At 55.1% G+C, this 13,483-nt stretch overlaps 1 protein-coding gene across 13 annotated transcripts in view; it reads left to right on the plus strand.

The window, feature by feature from the left end:
* Positions 1–13,483, plus strand: part of agrn (agrin) — a 154,670-nt gene that overhangs the window by 113,242 nt on the left and 27,945 nt on the right. For 12 of the 13 annotated variants that reach the window (XM_081706886.1, XM_081706889.1, XM_081706888.1 and 9 more), the window contains 10 exons: positions 271–468; positions 675–875; positions 4,608–4,750; positions 4,908–5,013; positions 6,715–6,816; positions 7,031–7,195; positions 7,905–8,048; positions 8,708–8,832; positions 8,962–9,067; positions 12,739–13,095. In XM_081706886.1, coding sequence (XP_081563012.1) covers positions 271–468; positions 675–875; positions 4,608–4,750; positions 4,908–5,013; positions 6,715–6,816; positions 7,031–7,195; positions 7,905–8,048; positions 8,708–8,832; positions 8,962–9,067; positions 12,739–13,095 — 1,647 coding nt within the window. The remainder of the gene's footprint in view (positions 1–270; positions 469–674; positions 876–4,607; positions 4,751–4,907; positions 5,014–6,714; positions 6,817–7,030; positions 7,196–7,904; positions 8,049–8,707; positions 8,833–8,961; positions 9,068–12,738; positions 13,096–13,483) is intronic. The other variant, XM_081706892.1, reaches the window with a different exon arrangement.

Consider the following 13,483-nt stretch of genomic DNA (forward strand, 5'->3'; position numbering starts at 1 on the left):
CTAAATCAGCAGCAGTTATTGCCCGCGCTCTAATTGGATCCTCCCCACCGCAGTCGTGATTGGCCGTGCTCCTTCCCGCCCGGTCGGAAGCGTGTTGTGCTTTGCTGATGAACTGAGGACCGGTAGCCGAGGCGCCGAAAGACAGGAGGAGGGATCCGTTAGGCGCTTAAGGCGGGAACACACCCAACAAACCACACCCCACTGCATCCAAGCCACACCCCCTCCACCCAAGGCCCCATCCCGCCAACTAACCCTTTTCTCCTCCCACAGACAAGGCGTGCGGCAGCTGCACGTTCGGCGCGATCTGTGACGGCCAGACGGGCCGCTGTGTGTGCCCTACCGAGTGTGTGGGCGCGCGGCAGCCCGTGTGCGGCAGTGACGGCACCACCTATGAGAACGAGTGTGAGCTGAACGTGCGCGCCTGCACCAAGCAGCTGGACCTGCACGTGGCCGCCCAGGGAGAATGCAGTGAGTGGCTCGCCCCCGCGAAACCGCCCCTCCACTTCCTGTCGCATCACACACCCAGTGACGCCGCCCGCGCCCGACACATGCCATGAGAGGATAAACAGTTGCCCAACGTGTAAACATGTGCCCAGTGTTCTACGGGGGACGGTTGCACGTGTGTGTTCATATACCTTTTACGTGTGTGTGTGTGTGTGTGTGTGTTTTAACAGAGACCTGTGGCAGCACCGTGTGCAGCTGGGGCGCCCACTGCGTGCAGAACAAATGCGAGTGCCCGCTGTGTGCGGACCAGCCCCTTAAGCCCGTGTGCGGCACGGATGGCATCACCTACGACAACCACTGTGAGCTACAGCTGGCATCCTGCACAATGAGGAAGAGCGTGGAGGTGGCCAAGCCTGGCCTGTGTGACGAAGGTAGGCCCTCCTCACTCACACGTACCACTGCTTCCCTGCCGCGCGTCGGCACGTGCCCGGAATAACGCGCCGGCTCCGCTCGCCAGTCTTGTGGATGATGGATGGAAAATAGAGTGAGACAGGCAGACAGGTGCAGTCGAGGCATCTGACCGTCTCAAGGTGAAAAGCACTGTTTTTGTTGACTCTCCTGACAGCGCGTGGCGTCCACCTTGGGCTGCCTGAAGGAGCGCTTTAGCTTTCAGGTCAACACCAACCTGCTTGCAGTCATTATTGCATCTGCGCTGATTATCTACGCTGATTGACCTTTCTAATGTGTAACATGAAATACTGCTAGATTTTTCCCTTTATGCCCTCAAATTGTTTTCTCTCTCTCTCTCTCTCTCTCTCTCTCTCTCTCTCTTCTTCTCTCTCCCTCTCCTGCTCACTGTCTGCCTGTCATCCCTAACAGCCCTCTAACAAGCAGCAACCTTACGTTGTTCTCCTCTCTTCTTTCACTTTGTCTCATCTCTCCATTGTGTGCCCCTCCTTCTGTGAGCTGTGGAGCTGTTGCTTTTGGAGGGGGATGCCGGGGGGGGGGGGGGGGGCTGTCAGGTCTTTTCAGAAGGCATCTCCCACAGGCCATGGCTCAGCTTCCTGCTACTGCCCTGGTCATACGAGCCAGCCGTAGCTACCACCACGTTCTGGCCTCGGGCCTTTTGTGAAGGAACAATAGTGACAGCGAAAGAAGAAGCCACTTTGTCTAGAGGGGGCAGAATTCAGCGTTGACCTTACAGCTGGGCCATTCTGAGGTCCTGCCTAGGGGAATGGGCATCTTACTGTAAGCCCTCTGCAAAATATAGTGTTGCCTGAAGCAGATATTTTCTTACCGGACCAAGGGGTCAGGGACACAAAGGCTCCACATTTATTTAGAGCAGACTTTAAAGCCCATGTTCATTAGTCACATGGAAGGAATGGGAGTGTTTTTTGCACTCTTTTATTTTTCCATAATGAAAAACGACAGCGTTCCCGCCATTTGGCCGCACTGGGAAATTTATCATCTGCTTAATTTCACACTCTGCTAGACCTAAGCTCAGCTTCTTTACAGACACTGACAAAGTGGCCCGTCACCTGGGAGTCGTCTGTTACCTGGGAGCACTGGGAACTAGCCCCCCCCCCTTTAATTGAATACACATTTGCTAAGCAGGATTATGTGTTGCAAATATGAAGCTGATCCTCCACCAGAGGGGGCAGACGGAGGCCGGTGATGGGGGTGCGTGGTGTGGGAGGGGTGTATGACGGGCAGACAGGAGGAGCCAGCGCTCACGCGCTACGCCCGTTCCTCTGTCTTCTCCCTCTCCTTCGCCCCACCAGCTGCCCCTCCATCACACTTCATTTTTTTTGTTTGTTTGTTTGTTTTGTTTCTGCTGCGAAGTGCCGTCCGGCCCGTTCTATGCCGGAGTGACGGATTACAAACAAACAGCGGCTAAACAAACTCCCTGCACTGCGAAGGCTGAGAGGTGCGTGCGAATGGCGTGATTCATGCGCACGTCGGCTTCCTGGAAGACACAGGGAAGACGCGCCTCTTAGCGGGGCCGGGGAAGGCTTGCCTGTCCCAGGCACTGTCGATGGTGAAATATCCCGCACTTTAGACCGAAGGTCGGCGTGCTCTCCGCGTTCTCGCTCATCCCTCCAGCCCTGTCAAGCCGCCCGTCGCCGAGAGACGTCCCCTGCGCGGCCGTCGCTGGCGTCTGCCGTTCCGGCCGGAGCGTGGCGACCCTTCTGCTCTCCTTCTCTCCTTCACCTCTCGCCGGGCGTTTTGTTTTATCATCATCATTTGTTTAGCTTTTCATCGTAATGAAAGTCCCGTGCCTAAATGGACCCGCATTAGGACCTGACTAGGTGAAAGGCAAAAGGAAGAGATTTTCGCAGCGCCGAGGCAGACGGATTCGCCGGATTCGCCGGATTCGCTAACTGTGGTCCTGGCAGCGGTGGCATCAAAGCCCAGAAACTAATTGGTGCCTCTACACCAACTCTCCACCTTCCCCACTCCCGTCCTCAAATTTATTTATTCACTCTAAATACTTTTTTGTGGATCCATCTCTCTCTTGCTTAGCTTGCACGAAATGGCTTTCCTGCTACAAAGAGACGTATGCGTAGAAATCATTACTGGAAGCGGCGGCGGGCGGCGTTCCGAGCGAATGACTTGGTGCAGACGCTCTCTTACAGTGCGGGCTTACAATCCATGCTGGCTCCTTACTGTCCAGTCCTGCTGCACAACAAATGCCCTCCCTGATCGGCGCCAAGCTACTCGCCGCCTCCTGCTGGCCGAGCCTCTGTCCATGTGTTCGAACCATTTAAGCAATCCCTGATATTTGGCAACAGGCAAATGGCTCAAGAAATGGCTGCTTGGTTTTTCGGTGCACTCTCCCCCTAGTTTGTCTTTATCTTCAAGCCAATATCCTTCTTAATTCTACAGCGCTAGGGGATGTGGCGGGGGCGGGGGTTGATAAGCAGAGCCGAGCCGGCCGGGCGCGCTGGAGCGTAAGGGCACCCTGGGCCCGCGGCTATACCCTGACTGACCCCCTCCGTAATCTGCTTAAGGAGGTGCGTCATGCTAAGTGGCAGGTCCAACAGCGCTGTATCGATTTTCCAATCCAGGGCGAGCGGTTTGCCTGCCCGGGGAGTAGAATGGGGAGGGGGAGACCAGGGGAGAGGGAAGGTGTTGGGGGGGGGGGGGTGTCTGAGACGAGGCAGCAGCCTCCTTCAGCTACTTGAACCCCTCGTGGTTCTAAATGTGCCCAGTTTGTTGGAGCTTGCTGAGAAACCTGTAGCTGAACGGCGCAGATTAGGGGCTGACTAACCTCTAAGATCTGTGTTTAACCTGCAGTCTGCAGACCTGTCTCCAGAGGTACATATTCCATCTCTCGGTATAGCAGGAATCTCTTCCATTCCCACAACAGCTGTCGTCATCCATCTGCTAGTGTTTGCCGATAGAGAGGAGGGTGTCATATTTTCCTGTGAGCTTAATAAGGTAGAAGAGAATGTGCTTTATTAGAAAACGCAAATGTGCAGTGATCTTCCAATATCTACCATCACTTTACCGTAATCCAAGTCTGACGGAGCGTAAGAATCTGCGTTTGCTCCTCACCTCCCCTGTAGCCCAAACCCCAAGCTTCTCTGAGCTCCTCACAATGAACAAACAGAATGGAGTTATGTTGCTCATATCGGCGTATTAAGGCGGTGGGAAGGACTTCCCCACGGGTTCCCTGCAGCGGGAGGGCCATATGTCCTCCTCTTCGGCCCCTCTCCTCCGTTAATTGAAACGTAAAAGGGCCTCGTGGTGACTAGTCGATCGCCGCTCCTCTCCACGGTCGGTGATTATCTCCAGCCTCCAGCTGTTCTCATCTCCACACCAACGTGAACAGTTTCTTTCAACATCCATTTTTTTTGGTAAGCACGGGCCAGAAAAAGACTCCACCAGCTACCGCCTATTACATTTTTACAGCCACAGTTTAAAAAAAAAAAAAAAAAAGTTGAAAAGTCTCCAATAATATTTGACTTTATTAGTAGACAATGTGCTGCGCCGAGATATGCAAATGAGTCGCTGTCGGTGTGGATCTTCACGCTTGTGCGCGTTTGTCTGTCTCTACTCTTTGTTTCGGTGGCTTCTGAGGTGGGCCACTTCTGCACCGCGACTCAGAGATGATCGCAGGCTGCTCGGCGCGTCTGATGTCTGTGTGTGCGCCTCCGCAGAGTGTGGGTCCGGGGGCTCGGGCTCCGGGGTGGAGGCCTGCGAGCAGGACCGCTGTCGGAGGTTCGGAGGGTCGTGGGACGAGGACACAGAAGACGAGCGCTGCATGTGCGGCTTCGACTGCCGCAACGTGCCTCTCGACCAGGTCACTCGCACGCTCGCTCCTCCACCTTCTGTTAGCTGCATGCCGGCTCCTGCCCAACTTCCCAAATAAAGGTTTCGGTGACTCGGGGCCTTGTTACTGGTTTTGTTTGTGTCTGTGTGGTCGTGCTGAATCGTCGGTGTCCCGTGGTTCTTCGCAGGTGTGCGGCTCAGATGGGCGCACCTACAACAATGAGTGTGAACTGAAGAAGACTCGGTGTGATAAGAAGGTCGACCTGCTACTGCAGAGCCAGGGACCGTGTGCAGGTGAGGAATTCCACTTTCCCGGATCCGCACCCCCAACCCCACCCCTCTCTCCTCCCCCATCTATAATGAATAGCGGCAACTTGACCCCTTTTCTTCACTTAGCCTCACTGACAGCCAATTGCCAGGCTGTTACCGTAGCACTGCAGCAGATCGTAGCCCCGGAGCTTCTGTGAGCTTCAAGAGGCTTGTGAAGTCCAGAGCTGAAGAGCAAAAAGACAGAGAGAGAGAGAGAGAGAGAGAGAGAGAGACAGAGAGACAGAGAGAGAGAGAGACTGTGTGATCAGAACTGAGTGATTCCCTTAGGCTTTCGGTGGTAGCTTCATTCTAGCTACACACACAGATTCTCCCTCTCTGTGTTCCCCTTCTGCGTTCTCTTTCTCTCTCCCTCTTCCTCTCCCTCTTTCTTCCTCATTATTCCATCCCCCTCCTTATCTCTCTCTTCCCCCAAGTCCTCCCCCCTGCCTGCTGTGTTTTCTGCTCCGACGCTTTGGAGGCCTCGCAGCCGGGCTCGGTCTAGCTTCTCCAGCAGCCGTGAAAAATCCATCCTTTCCGTGAACCTTCCGCCAGCGGGAGGGGCTTAAGGCTGCTCCCACCCATTAGCCAAGCTCGGCTCAATGGAAATCTTATTGGGCCACGTGGCCGACACGTAGGCGCCACCCCCACATCTCCGAGAGCACGGCGAGGGAATTGGAAATGAGGTCTTCGGGACCCCCAGACCACCTTGCTTCAACCCCACCCCAAGCTAAGGTGGCTGGCAGACACCACTTCTCTTTGTTCTGCATGTCTGCTCCCGTGGCACAGAGACTCGCGCTCCCTGTCCTCCTCAGACACTCGCTGTGTCCTGCGTCTGGCCCTGGACGAGGTCCACAGAAGAGCTCCCCCTTTGAGCCGTGGGCGTCTCACTTTAAAACTCGTGCCAGTCCGCACCACGCTGTTAAGGACCACGCTACAGTGGGAAGGGGGTGGGGGGGGGTGTGTGAAGCTCTGTGGTGACAGGGGAAGAAAGTATGAAATTAAAAGTGTCTGCGTCATCACGGGCCCAGGGAGGCTAGGAGAGCTTTAATGAAGTGTGTCCAAAGCCCATCTCAGATGCCGCGGATGGGCCCAGCATCTCATCACCATTAGAGCCCCCCCCCACCGATCCGGGCGAGAGAAAGTTCCGCTTCCGGTCCGCACCGTTCGCACCCGTTCGCCTCAGTGCCCTAGAAAGGCAAAGAGGGAGACAGATTGTGGGGAAGAAGAGAATTAGACAAAGATTAAAGTTGATTAAACTTTCCTTCTACTTAGGAGCCCAGAGTCCACCGTTATATTACATCGCCCTGTAGCCATTGTTCGATTCAACTGCCTAGGCACGCAGAATCCCGCGCTAGCCAGCACAGACGTGGCCGCGCAGTACATAAATGGAAGCTCGGCTGTCTTGGTGTGTGTGCGTGCGTGCGCGCTTGTATTTGAATGTCAGGCCCAGCACGCCACACTAGGCACAGCATCATTTTTCCCTGATTTTGTGTTGTTGTCTGGGTCTGTAAATAGCCTGGTTATCTCCGAGCCTACACCTCCAGCAGCCTTTATTGTATTGCGCCAAATTGCGTTTCAGCTGCACTTACTTTGTCTGAATTTGTCTTAAAGCAAACGTGGCGACTCACTCCGCATGCGGCCGTTTGTCTGCTCTGCTCCCCTCTATGTTCTGTCTTCTTCTCCCAGCTGGCACAACCGCTACCCCGGTGCACTGCAGCCGGACGGTGTATGGATGCTGTAAGGACAACAAGACCACCGCCCTGGGGGTCCAAATGGCAGGATGCCCCAGTACGTACTGTTTTGCTCTGCTTCCATTCGTTCAGCTGCCTGGATTATGGGTGTATCGTGCCTAAAATGTCCCACACGGGATACCGTCCTCCGCCCATACCAGCTTTACCTTCAATTCTGCGTTGGTGTTGCTTTGTTGTACCTTCAGAGCAAAGTGTGTGTGTGTGTCACTGTGGTGTGTGTCAGTAACAGGGCAGTGTTTGCTCTCATGCAGGTAAGTGCCACTGCAACCCCTACGGCTCATACGGGGGGGCATGCGACCCCACCACAGGCCAGTGCTCCTGCAAGCCCGGTGTGGGTGGCCTGAAGTGTGACCGCTGTGAACCCGGCTTCTGGAACTTCCGCGCCATCGTCACGGAGAACACAAGTGGCTGCACGCGTAAGTAACCCCGCCCCATCCCCGTCGCCCGTATCCCCGTCCCTCCCTGTGCTGTGAAGCGGCCGTCCCGACGAGAGGTCTGTTATTGATCGCCTAACGCTGTGTATGAGCTCCATCCCAATGTAAATCCGAGCTGACAGCCCGGCACACCTGACTCTCCGCATCTTCCTGGCCTTGCCAGTGATGTTTGTCGACAGGCACATTCTGAGTCGACAGGACTTGTGGGAAGTGGAGCTGAGCGTACACAAGGCCTGCTGCTAGGACGGCAAACAGGCTGCTGAGAAAGCTAGTGCACCTTTGTGTGTGTGTGTGTGTGTGTGTGTGTGTGTGTGTGTCTGTGTGTGTGTCGGTGGGTGGGTCAGTCTGTTGGGGAAAAACAAGCATCGATCAGAGCTGCGTGAGGTGCTTTTATATCGTCACCAGGAGCTGGTTGGAGAAGCTAGTGTGTGTGTGTTGCCTCTGACATTCTGACCCCCAGGGCCCAGGGCTGCCTGACCCACCACTGAACCTTCCCATCAACCCTCATTGTGGACAAACTGCTTCTGCTGAGGCTCATAGGTCATGGAGCAAAGCGGCTTGACCATGTGTTTGTGTGAAATCATGGTGTTTATGTACAGAGCGCTGCAAGAAATCTAATCAGATCCGCTTGGCTCTCTCTCACTCTCTCTCTCTCTCTCTCTCTCTCTCGCTCTGTCTGTCTGTCTGGCAGCGTGTAACTGCGACGCCATTGGCTCTGTGAGGGACGACTGTGAGCAGATGACAGGACTCTGCTCCTGTAAAACTGAAGTGACGGGCCCCAAGTGTGACTTCTGCCCTGACGGCAGCAAGATGACGGCCAACGGGTGTGACCGAGGTAAATATACATAAATAAAAATAAATAAATACATAACTAAGTAAAATAATAACTCCCATCGCTAGCTGCATGCACTGTTGGCCCCATACACACACACACACACACACGCTCACACACTCACACAATCTTTCACTCTCTCCCTCAGTCATGTAACATTACTATAATTAGTTGCAAGAGAAATGAAACACTGCTAATTTTGTGCTTAGTGCTGTGTTGGCATCAAATTATATTCTCGCAATCAAACCATTCATTGAACAAGGTATCTATCCATTTAGAAATCAGACAGGAGTGGGAGAATTTGGTCAGGCTTCCTGACGTGTGCCCACTGTGTGTAATATGTGTAATTACATCCCCACTGTCCGCTATTGACAGGACTGAGGAAGTCAAGTGCTTAATGAAGCCAATACTGTTAGTCCCATCAGAGCAGCGGACGCACCTGGGGGTTTGTGGGCTCCCAGCCAGATGAAAGCCCTCACGTGGATGCTAAGAGCATGTTTTGGCATTGCACTGTGATGCCAGAGCAAGGAGTGGACTCCTTCAAGCAGGGAGGAGGGGCCTGAGATTTGAACCTGTGACCGTGTGGGGTTTTGAGCACAAGATGGGCTAGGCCGACCGAGGGGGGCAACCTGAGCTGAGCGGGCGCGTGGTTTGTGTTGCAGACCCCAAGGTGCCGGTGTCATGCGCTCACCTGCAGTGCCCCTACGGGGCATCGTGTGTGGAGGGGGGGGGGCAAGCCCGGTGCCAGTGCCCACCGCCCAACTGTGACCAGAAGAACCGGACCAAGGTGGGTACCCATCACTCCCACTCTGCCAGCTCTGCTAGAGGGAGGCCTCACTGCCTTCCTGCTGAATGTCGGGAGTGAGTTTTGACTGGGTGTGTCCGCGTGTGCGCGTGTGTCGGGCTCTCGGGACAGGTGTGTGGCTCCGACGGCCTGACCTATGCTGACCAGTGCCAGCTGAGGACTCTCGCCTGTCGCCAGGACAAGGAGATTACTGTGAAACACTTAGGCCACTGCAAAGGTGAGGCTCTCTCGCTGACGCTGCCGGTCAGTTTAAGAAACACACACACACACACACACACACACACACTGAGACAAACACACCACGATGGTGTGCTTGACAGGGATATCTATTTTCTGGAGATGTGATAAATTACAAAGACAGACCACCTTCAGTTTCTCTCTCTCGCTCTCACACACACACACACACACACACACACACACACACACAGACATAATAAGGGAGTCTTTACTTAAACAGGATCTCCCTGCTTCACTCTCTCTTTCACGCGCACACACACACACACACACACACACACACACACACTAAGCGAGGCTTACTTAATCAGGTCTCCCTTCTCAGGAAGGATGCATCATGTGGTTGATGGGAAATACAGGATCAGTTGGGTTTGTGTCTGCATGCGTTTATCTTATCTTCATGGGAGTGTGTGTGTGTGTGTGTGTGTGTGTGTGTGTGTGTGTGTTGGGCTGCAGGTGTGTGTTTGCAGTTGCCTATTTAGAAGTGTGTCAGGGTTCATGGGGAGGCTGTCTAGCAGATGCTACTGTGCAGATAGAGCGCGTCTGTGTAGCTCCAGACTGAAGTCACTGAATCCCCTGGAAGGAGGCGACATTTGCGCTGTTTGTCTTGCAGCACATGGATTAGGGGCGGGTTTAGGAGCACCGTCTGCAGGGAGGGGCTGGCATGGCGGCTCCCTGTTTCCCCCCAGCAGGATTCTGGGAGCGGGCCAAGGCTGGCGTTTTTCACGCTGCCGATACGCCGATACGCGTCAGAGAGCTGTCTGTGGGGACGCGCCCGCACGCGGGCACCGCCGCCTCCTGCCACACATCCTGCGGTTTCCCCTGGCCCTGGCACACTCGGAGCCACAGCCGGTGCTCAGAAGTCATGTGACCGCTGCCCTGTGAGTTGTTATTGAAATTAAAGATACTTGGCAGCGTCTGCCGTGTTACGCCACGCCCCTTCACGAGGCTTCACCCGGCCCATCATTTCACTCCGGGTCACCCAGAAATATTAGTTTGTGTCATGAATTTCTTTCACGGCATGCAAGTGTGGCATGTGCGTCCAGGTGTGGCCCACTGACAGCTCCTCACCCCGCGATGTGGGTGGGTATGTAGGATCACAAGCTTATTTCACGTGTGACTGGCTAGGAATTAGCAGAAGGCCTGTCTGTCTCTCTCTCTTTCTCTCTTTCTCTCTTTCTCTCTTGCTTCACCACTCTTTGTTTATCTCTCTTTCAATCTACGGCCCCCCCCCCCACCCCACCCCACGCTTGATGACATCAGCGTGTAAAAACAGAATGCCCCGCGCAGCCTGTGACGCACGGCGTGCGAGCAGCCTGTCGTGCCCGTGCATGAGCAATGCAGAGGAGTGAGCAGAGTGAGGACACATGGGGGGGGGGGGGAGCACCCGCGCACCCCAGCGCACCCGCGCACCCCAGCGCTCAGGAAGCGCTTGGCACGGCTCCCTCTCCCTCTGCTCCCATATGGAGTCGTCACCTGTATGTTTGTGGCAAATTGGCAGCCCGTATGCGGGCATATGGCCCGGGCACGTCTGTGGCTCGGCGTTGGCCTCGCCTCCGCGCTCCGGGCTCCCTCCCTGCTCGGGCCGCTCCGTGCAGCTCTTCCCTTCCTTTCTGTCTTCCTCCCATCCTTGCTCTCCTCACGGCTCTTCCTGCGCGCACACCTTCCGCGCGCGAAAAGGCAGTCCTAATAACAGCATTTCAAACAGACCTGCACTGCCATGACGACCGGAGATGTCAACGTTTTTTTCCAGCCGCGTCTAATTTTGCAGCTTTGCCTCCCGGAAAATCAAATGGAGCGTTAAACCTGATTAAGCTGGACTTCCACCCAACTGCCCATGCTGCCAGTTGCTCTTTTTATGTCGGCTGGTGTGCGCGTGTGTGTGTGTGTGTGTGTGTGTGTCAGTCACTGTGTCTGTATGACTGTCATTGACTGTGTGTGTGTGTGTGTGTGTGTGTGTGTGTGTGTGTGTGAGACAGGCCTCAGAGCTAAGCCAGTGATAGGGGGGCTCCCATCCTACTTTCTCTCCCTCTGGTAGCTAGCACGGTGCTGGGCTCCTGACTGACAGGTGCAGCCAAGGAGAAAAGCAGCGTGTGGCCCAACAGGCTCGGATAGCATCTCGCTGCTCCTGCACCGGGCTGCCGGCTCTGCCGCGCTCCCCTCGCCTCTCCGACAGGCTGCCACGGCCTGTCGGATAAGTAGACTATTCCCGCAAGCCACGGAATTTCACACCTCGGCAGCTAATTACGAATCAGGCGTTGGGATGATTAGCGCGGCGTGTAAGAGGCCACGCTGCAGCACGTCGCAGCCGTCCACTGGGGCCTGATGTGGGCGGGATCCAGGCCGCACCGTTGTCACGGCCGCGTGGCTGCGTTGATCCCAGCGTCCTCGGCAACGCAGCGTGTCTGACAGCGGAGGCCTCTGCTCCCCCGCGCCTCACTTATTGTTCTGTTTATCGCTCAGATCAGGGAATATTTGTGCTCTGCTGACGAGCATTGTGCAGCTCAAGTAAAGTATCACCTGCTGCTGCTCCTTCATTCGCCTTTTTTGGGTTTTCTCCCTCTCTCTCGCTTTCATTTTCTCTCTTTCGTTTTCTTTCTTCCCTTCCGTTACTCTCCTTTTCCCCCTCTCCCTCTCTCTCTCTCCCTTTCATGTTCTCCCCCCCCCCCCCTCACATCTGGACAGGGAGCTCGCAGGCACAGTTGATAAGGCTACGTCTTCCAGCCCCGCTGACGGATGCCAGCGCACCGCGAGCGGGCCGTTTGCCGCCTTTGAAGCCCTGTTCTGCCCTATTTATATCAATCATTTATCAGCAGGCACTCCTACTGCCTGTGATTAAACAGCCCTGCAGGAGGGCAGCGTTTGCGCATTTATTATTCATATCTGCAGACACACACGCTCGCGCACTGGCACACAAACGCACGTCCCGCGCACGTTCCGCCGTACGGCTTTGCAGTCGAGTATATCCCTGCAGCGAACAAGCCCTTCACTGTGTTCTGCTCAAGAGCCCACACGGTCCGGTACCCTTTTGTTTTAGCTGATTTCTATGTAGGAGATCTTTAACGACCCTCTGCTCTCTGTACAAATTTCTCTCTAGGTCTGCAGTAGACTCGCCTGGCGCGGGCAAATGCCGGTCTCCCAGCCAGGTGTTTGGCCCTGACCTACACTGTTGCGTCCTGTAGCGCCAGGGTGCTGTCCTGCTGTGCGTTTGGGCTCCAAATGGCATGCAGCAGGGCTTCAAAACACGAAGCACGGCCCACTTACGAGTCGCCCGAACTCAAAGCCGGGGCCTATGAGAAGTGCAATATTTTGATGTGACACAGTAATGGCGGCGGTCAGGAACCTTCCTGTTGTTGTCTGGCGCATGGGACTGGGTGTCGGAGCAGGGGTCCGTCCTCGCTCTGGTTACGGCGTGCTCAGGTGTTGGGGTTTAATGAAGACTAAATGAACTGACTGAAGCACGCTGTATTTCACAGGCGGGAAAGTGGGTTTATTCTGGGTTTATTCCGGCAGGGAGCCGTACCATGAGGCAGAGAAAAGCGGGGGGGAGGGAGAACTGGGAGGACTGGGAAGGTAACAGATGTATAAAGGGAGGGGATTACAGAAACATTGCCATCTTTGCTTACCCATCAACCCATTCCTGCTTTCTCCCAGAATCCATCCCTGAACCGGGGGTCAAGCCCACCCCGTTGCCGATCACACCACGCGCCACCCCTCCCACCACACACGTCAAGGTCACCCAACACACACGCCAAGGCCATGGTGTCACCACCACCCCCACATCTATCTACGACAAGAACGACAATGACGGAACAAAAGTGGAAGCGCTGCCTCCGTCCAGGATCCCCTCCACGCCACCTGCCCCCCACAGCCCCATCACCTCCCCCAATCCACCCCACACCCCCTCACCCACCTCCAGCCCCGGCTTTGAGGACTCGGGCAGTGGGGAGCCCAGTGGGGACGACGACATGGAGGATAGCGGAATGGAGGCGAGCGGAGACGTGTCAGTCGGTAATGCAACCCTCTCACTACATTTCCCATAATCCTGCAGTGGTAAGGGGGTATTGATACTAACCCAGGGAAAGAGTAAAGGATGACAAAACATAAAAATCTGACCTGGTCTGTTATGTGCCCTGTAGCTACACACTAGCCAGAATGTTTTCTTGAATATGACAGCTGTAGCTTTTACAGTTGCCCTAACGTTACAGTCCTCACAGTTCAGCTGCAGCCCGCGTGGCGGCATCTCCTCCGGCCGTGCAGCGCAGCGCAGGCTGACTGCGTGTGCCACACGCTCGAGCGCAGGGTACTGGGCGAAAATCACGGATGGTCCCAGTCAGACGCCCCAGGTCCTCCTTTAGTCTACACTATGCCTTCTATTTAAAAAATCTTTTTTTAAAAG

The sequence above is a fragment of the Electrophorus electricus genome, chromosome 24 (assembly GCF_041902795.1).
Source record: "Electrophorus electricus isolate QZ-2024a chromosome 24, ASM4190279v1, whole genome shotgun sequence".
Lineage (NCBI taxonomy): Eukaryota > Metazoa > Chordata > Actinopteri > Gymnotiformes > Gymnotidae > Electrophorus > Electrophorus electricus.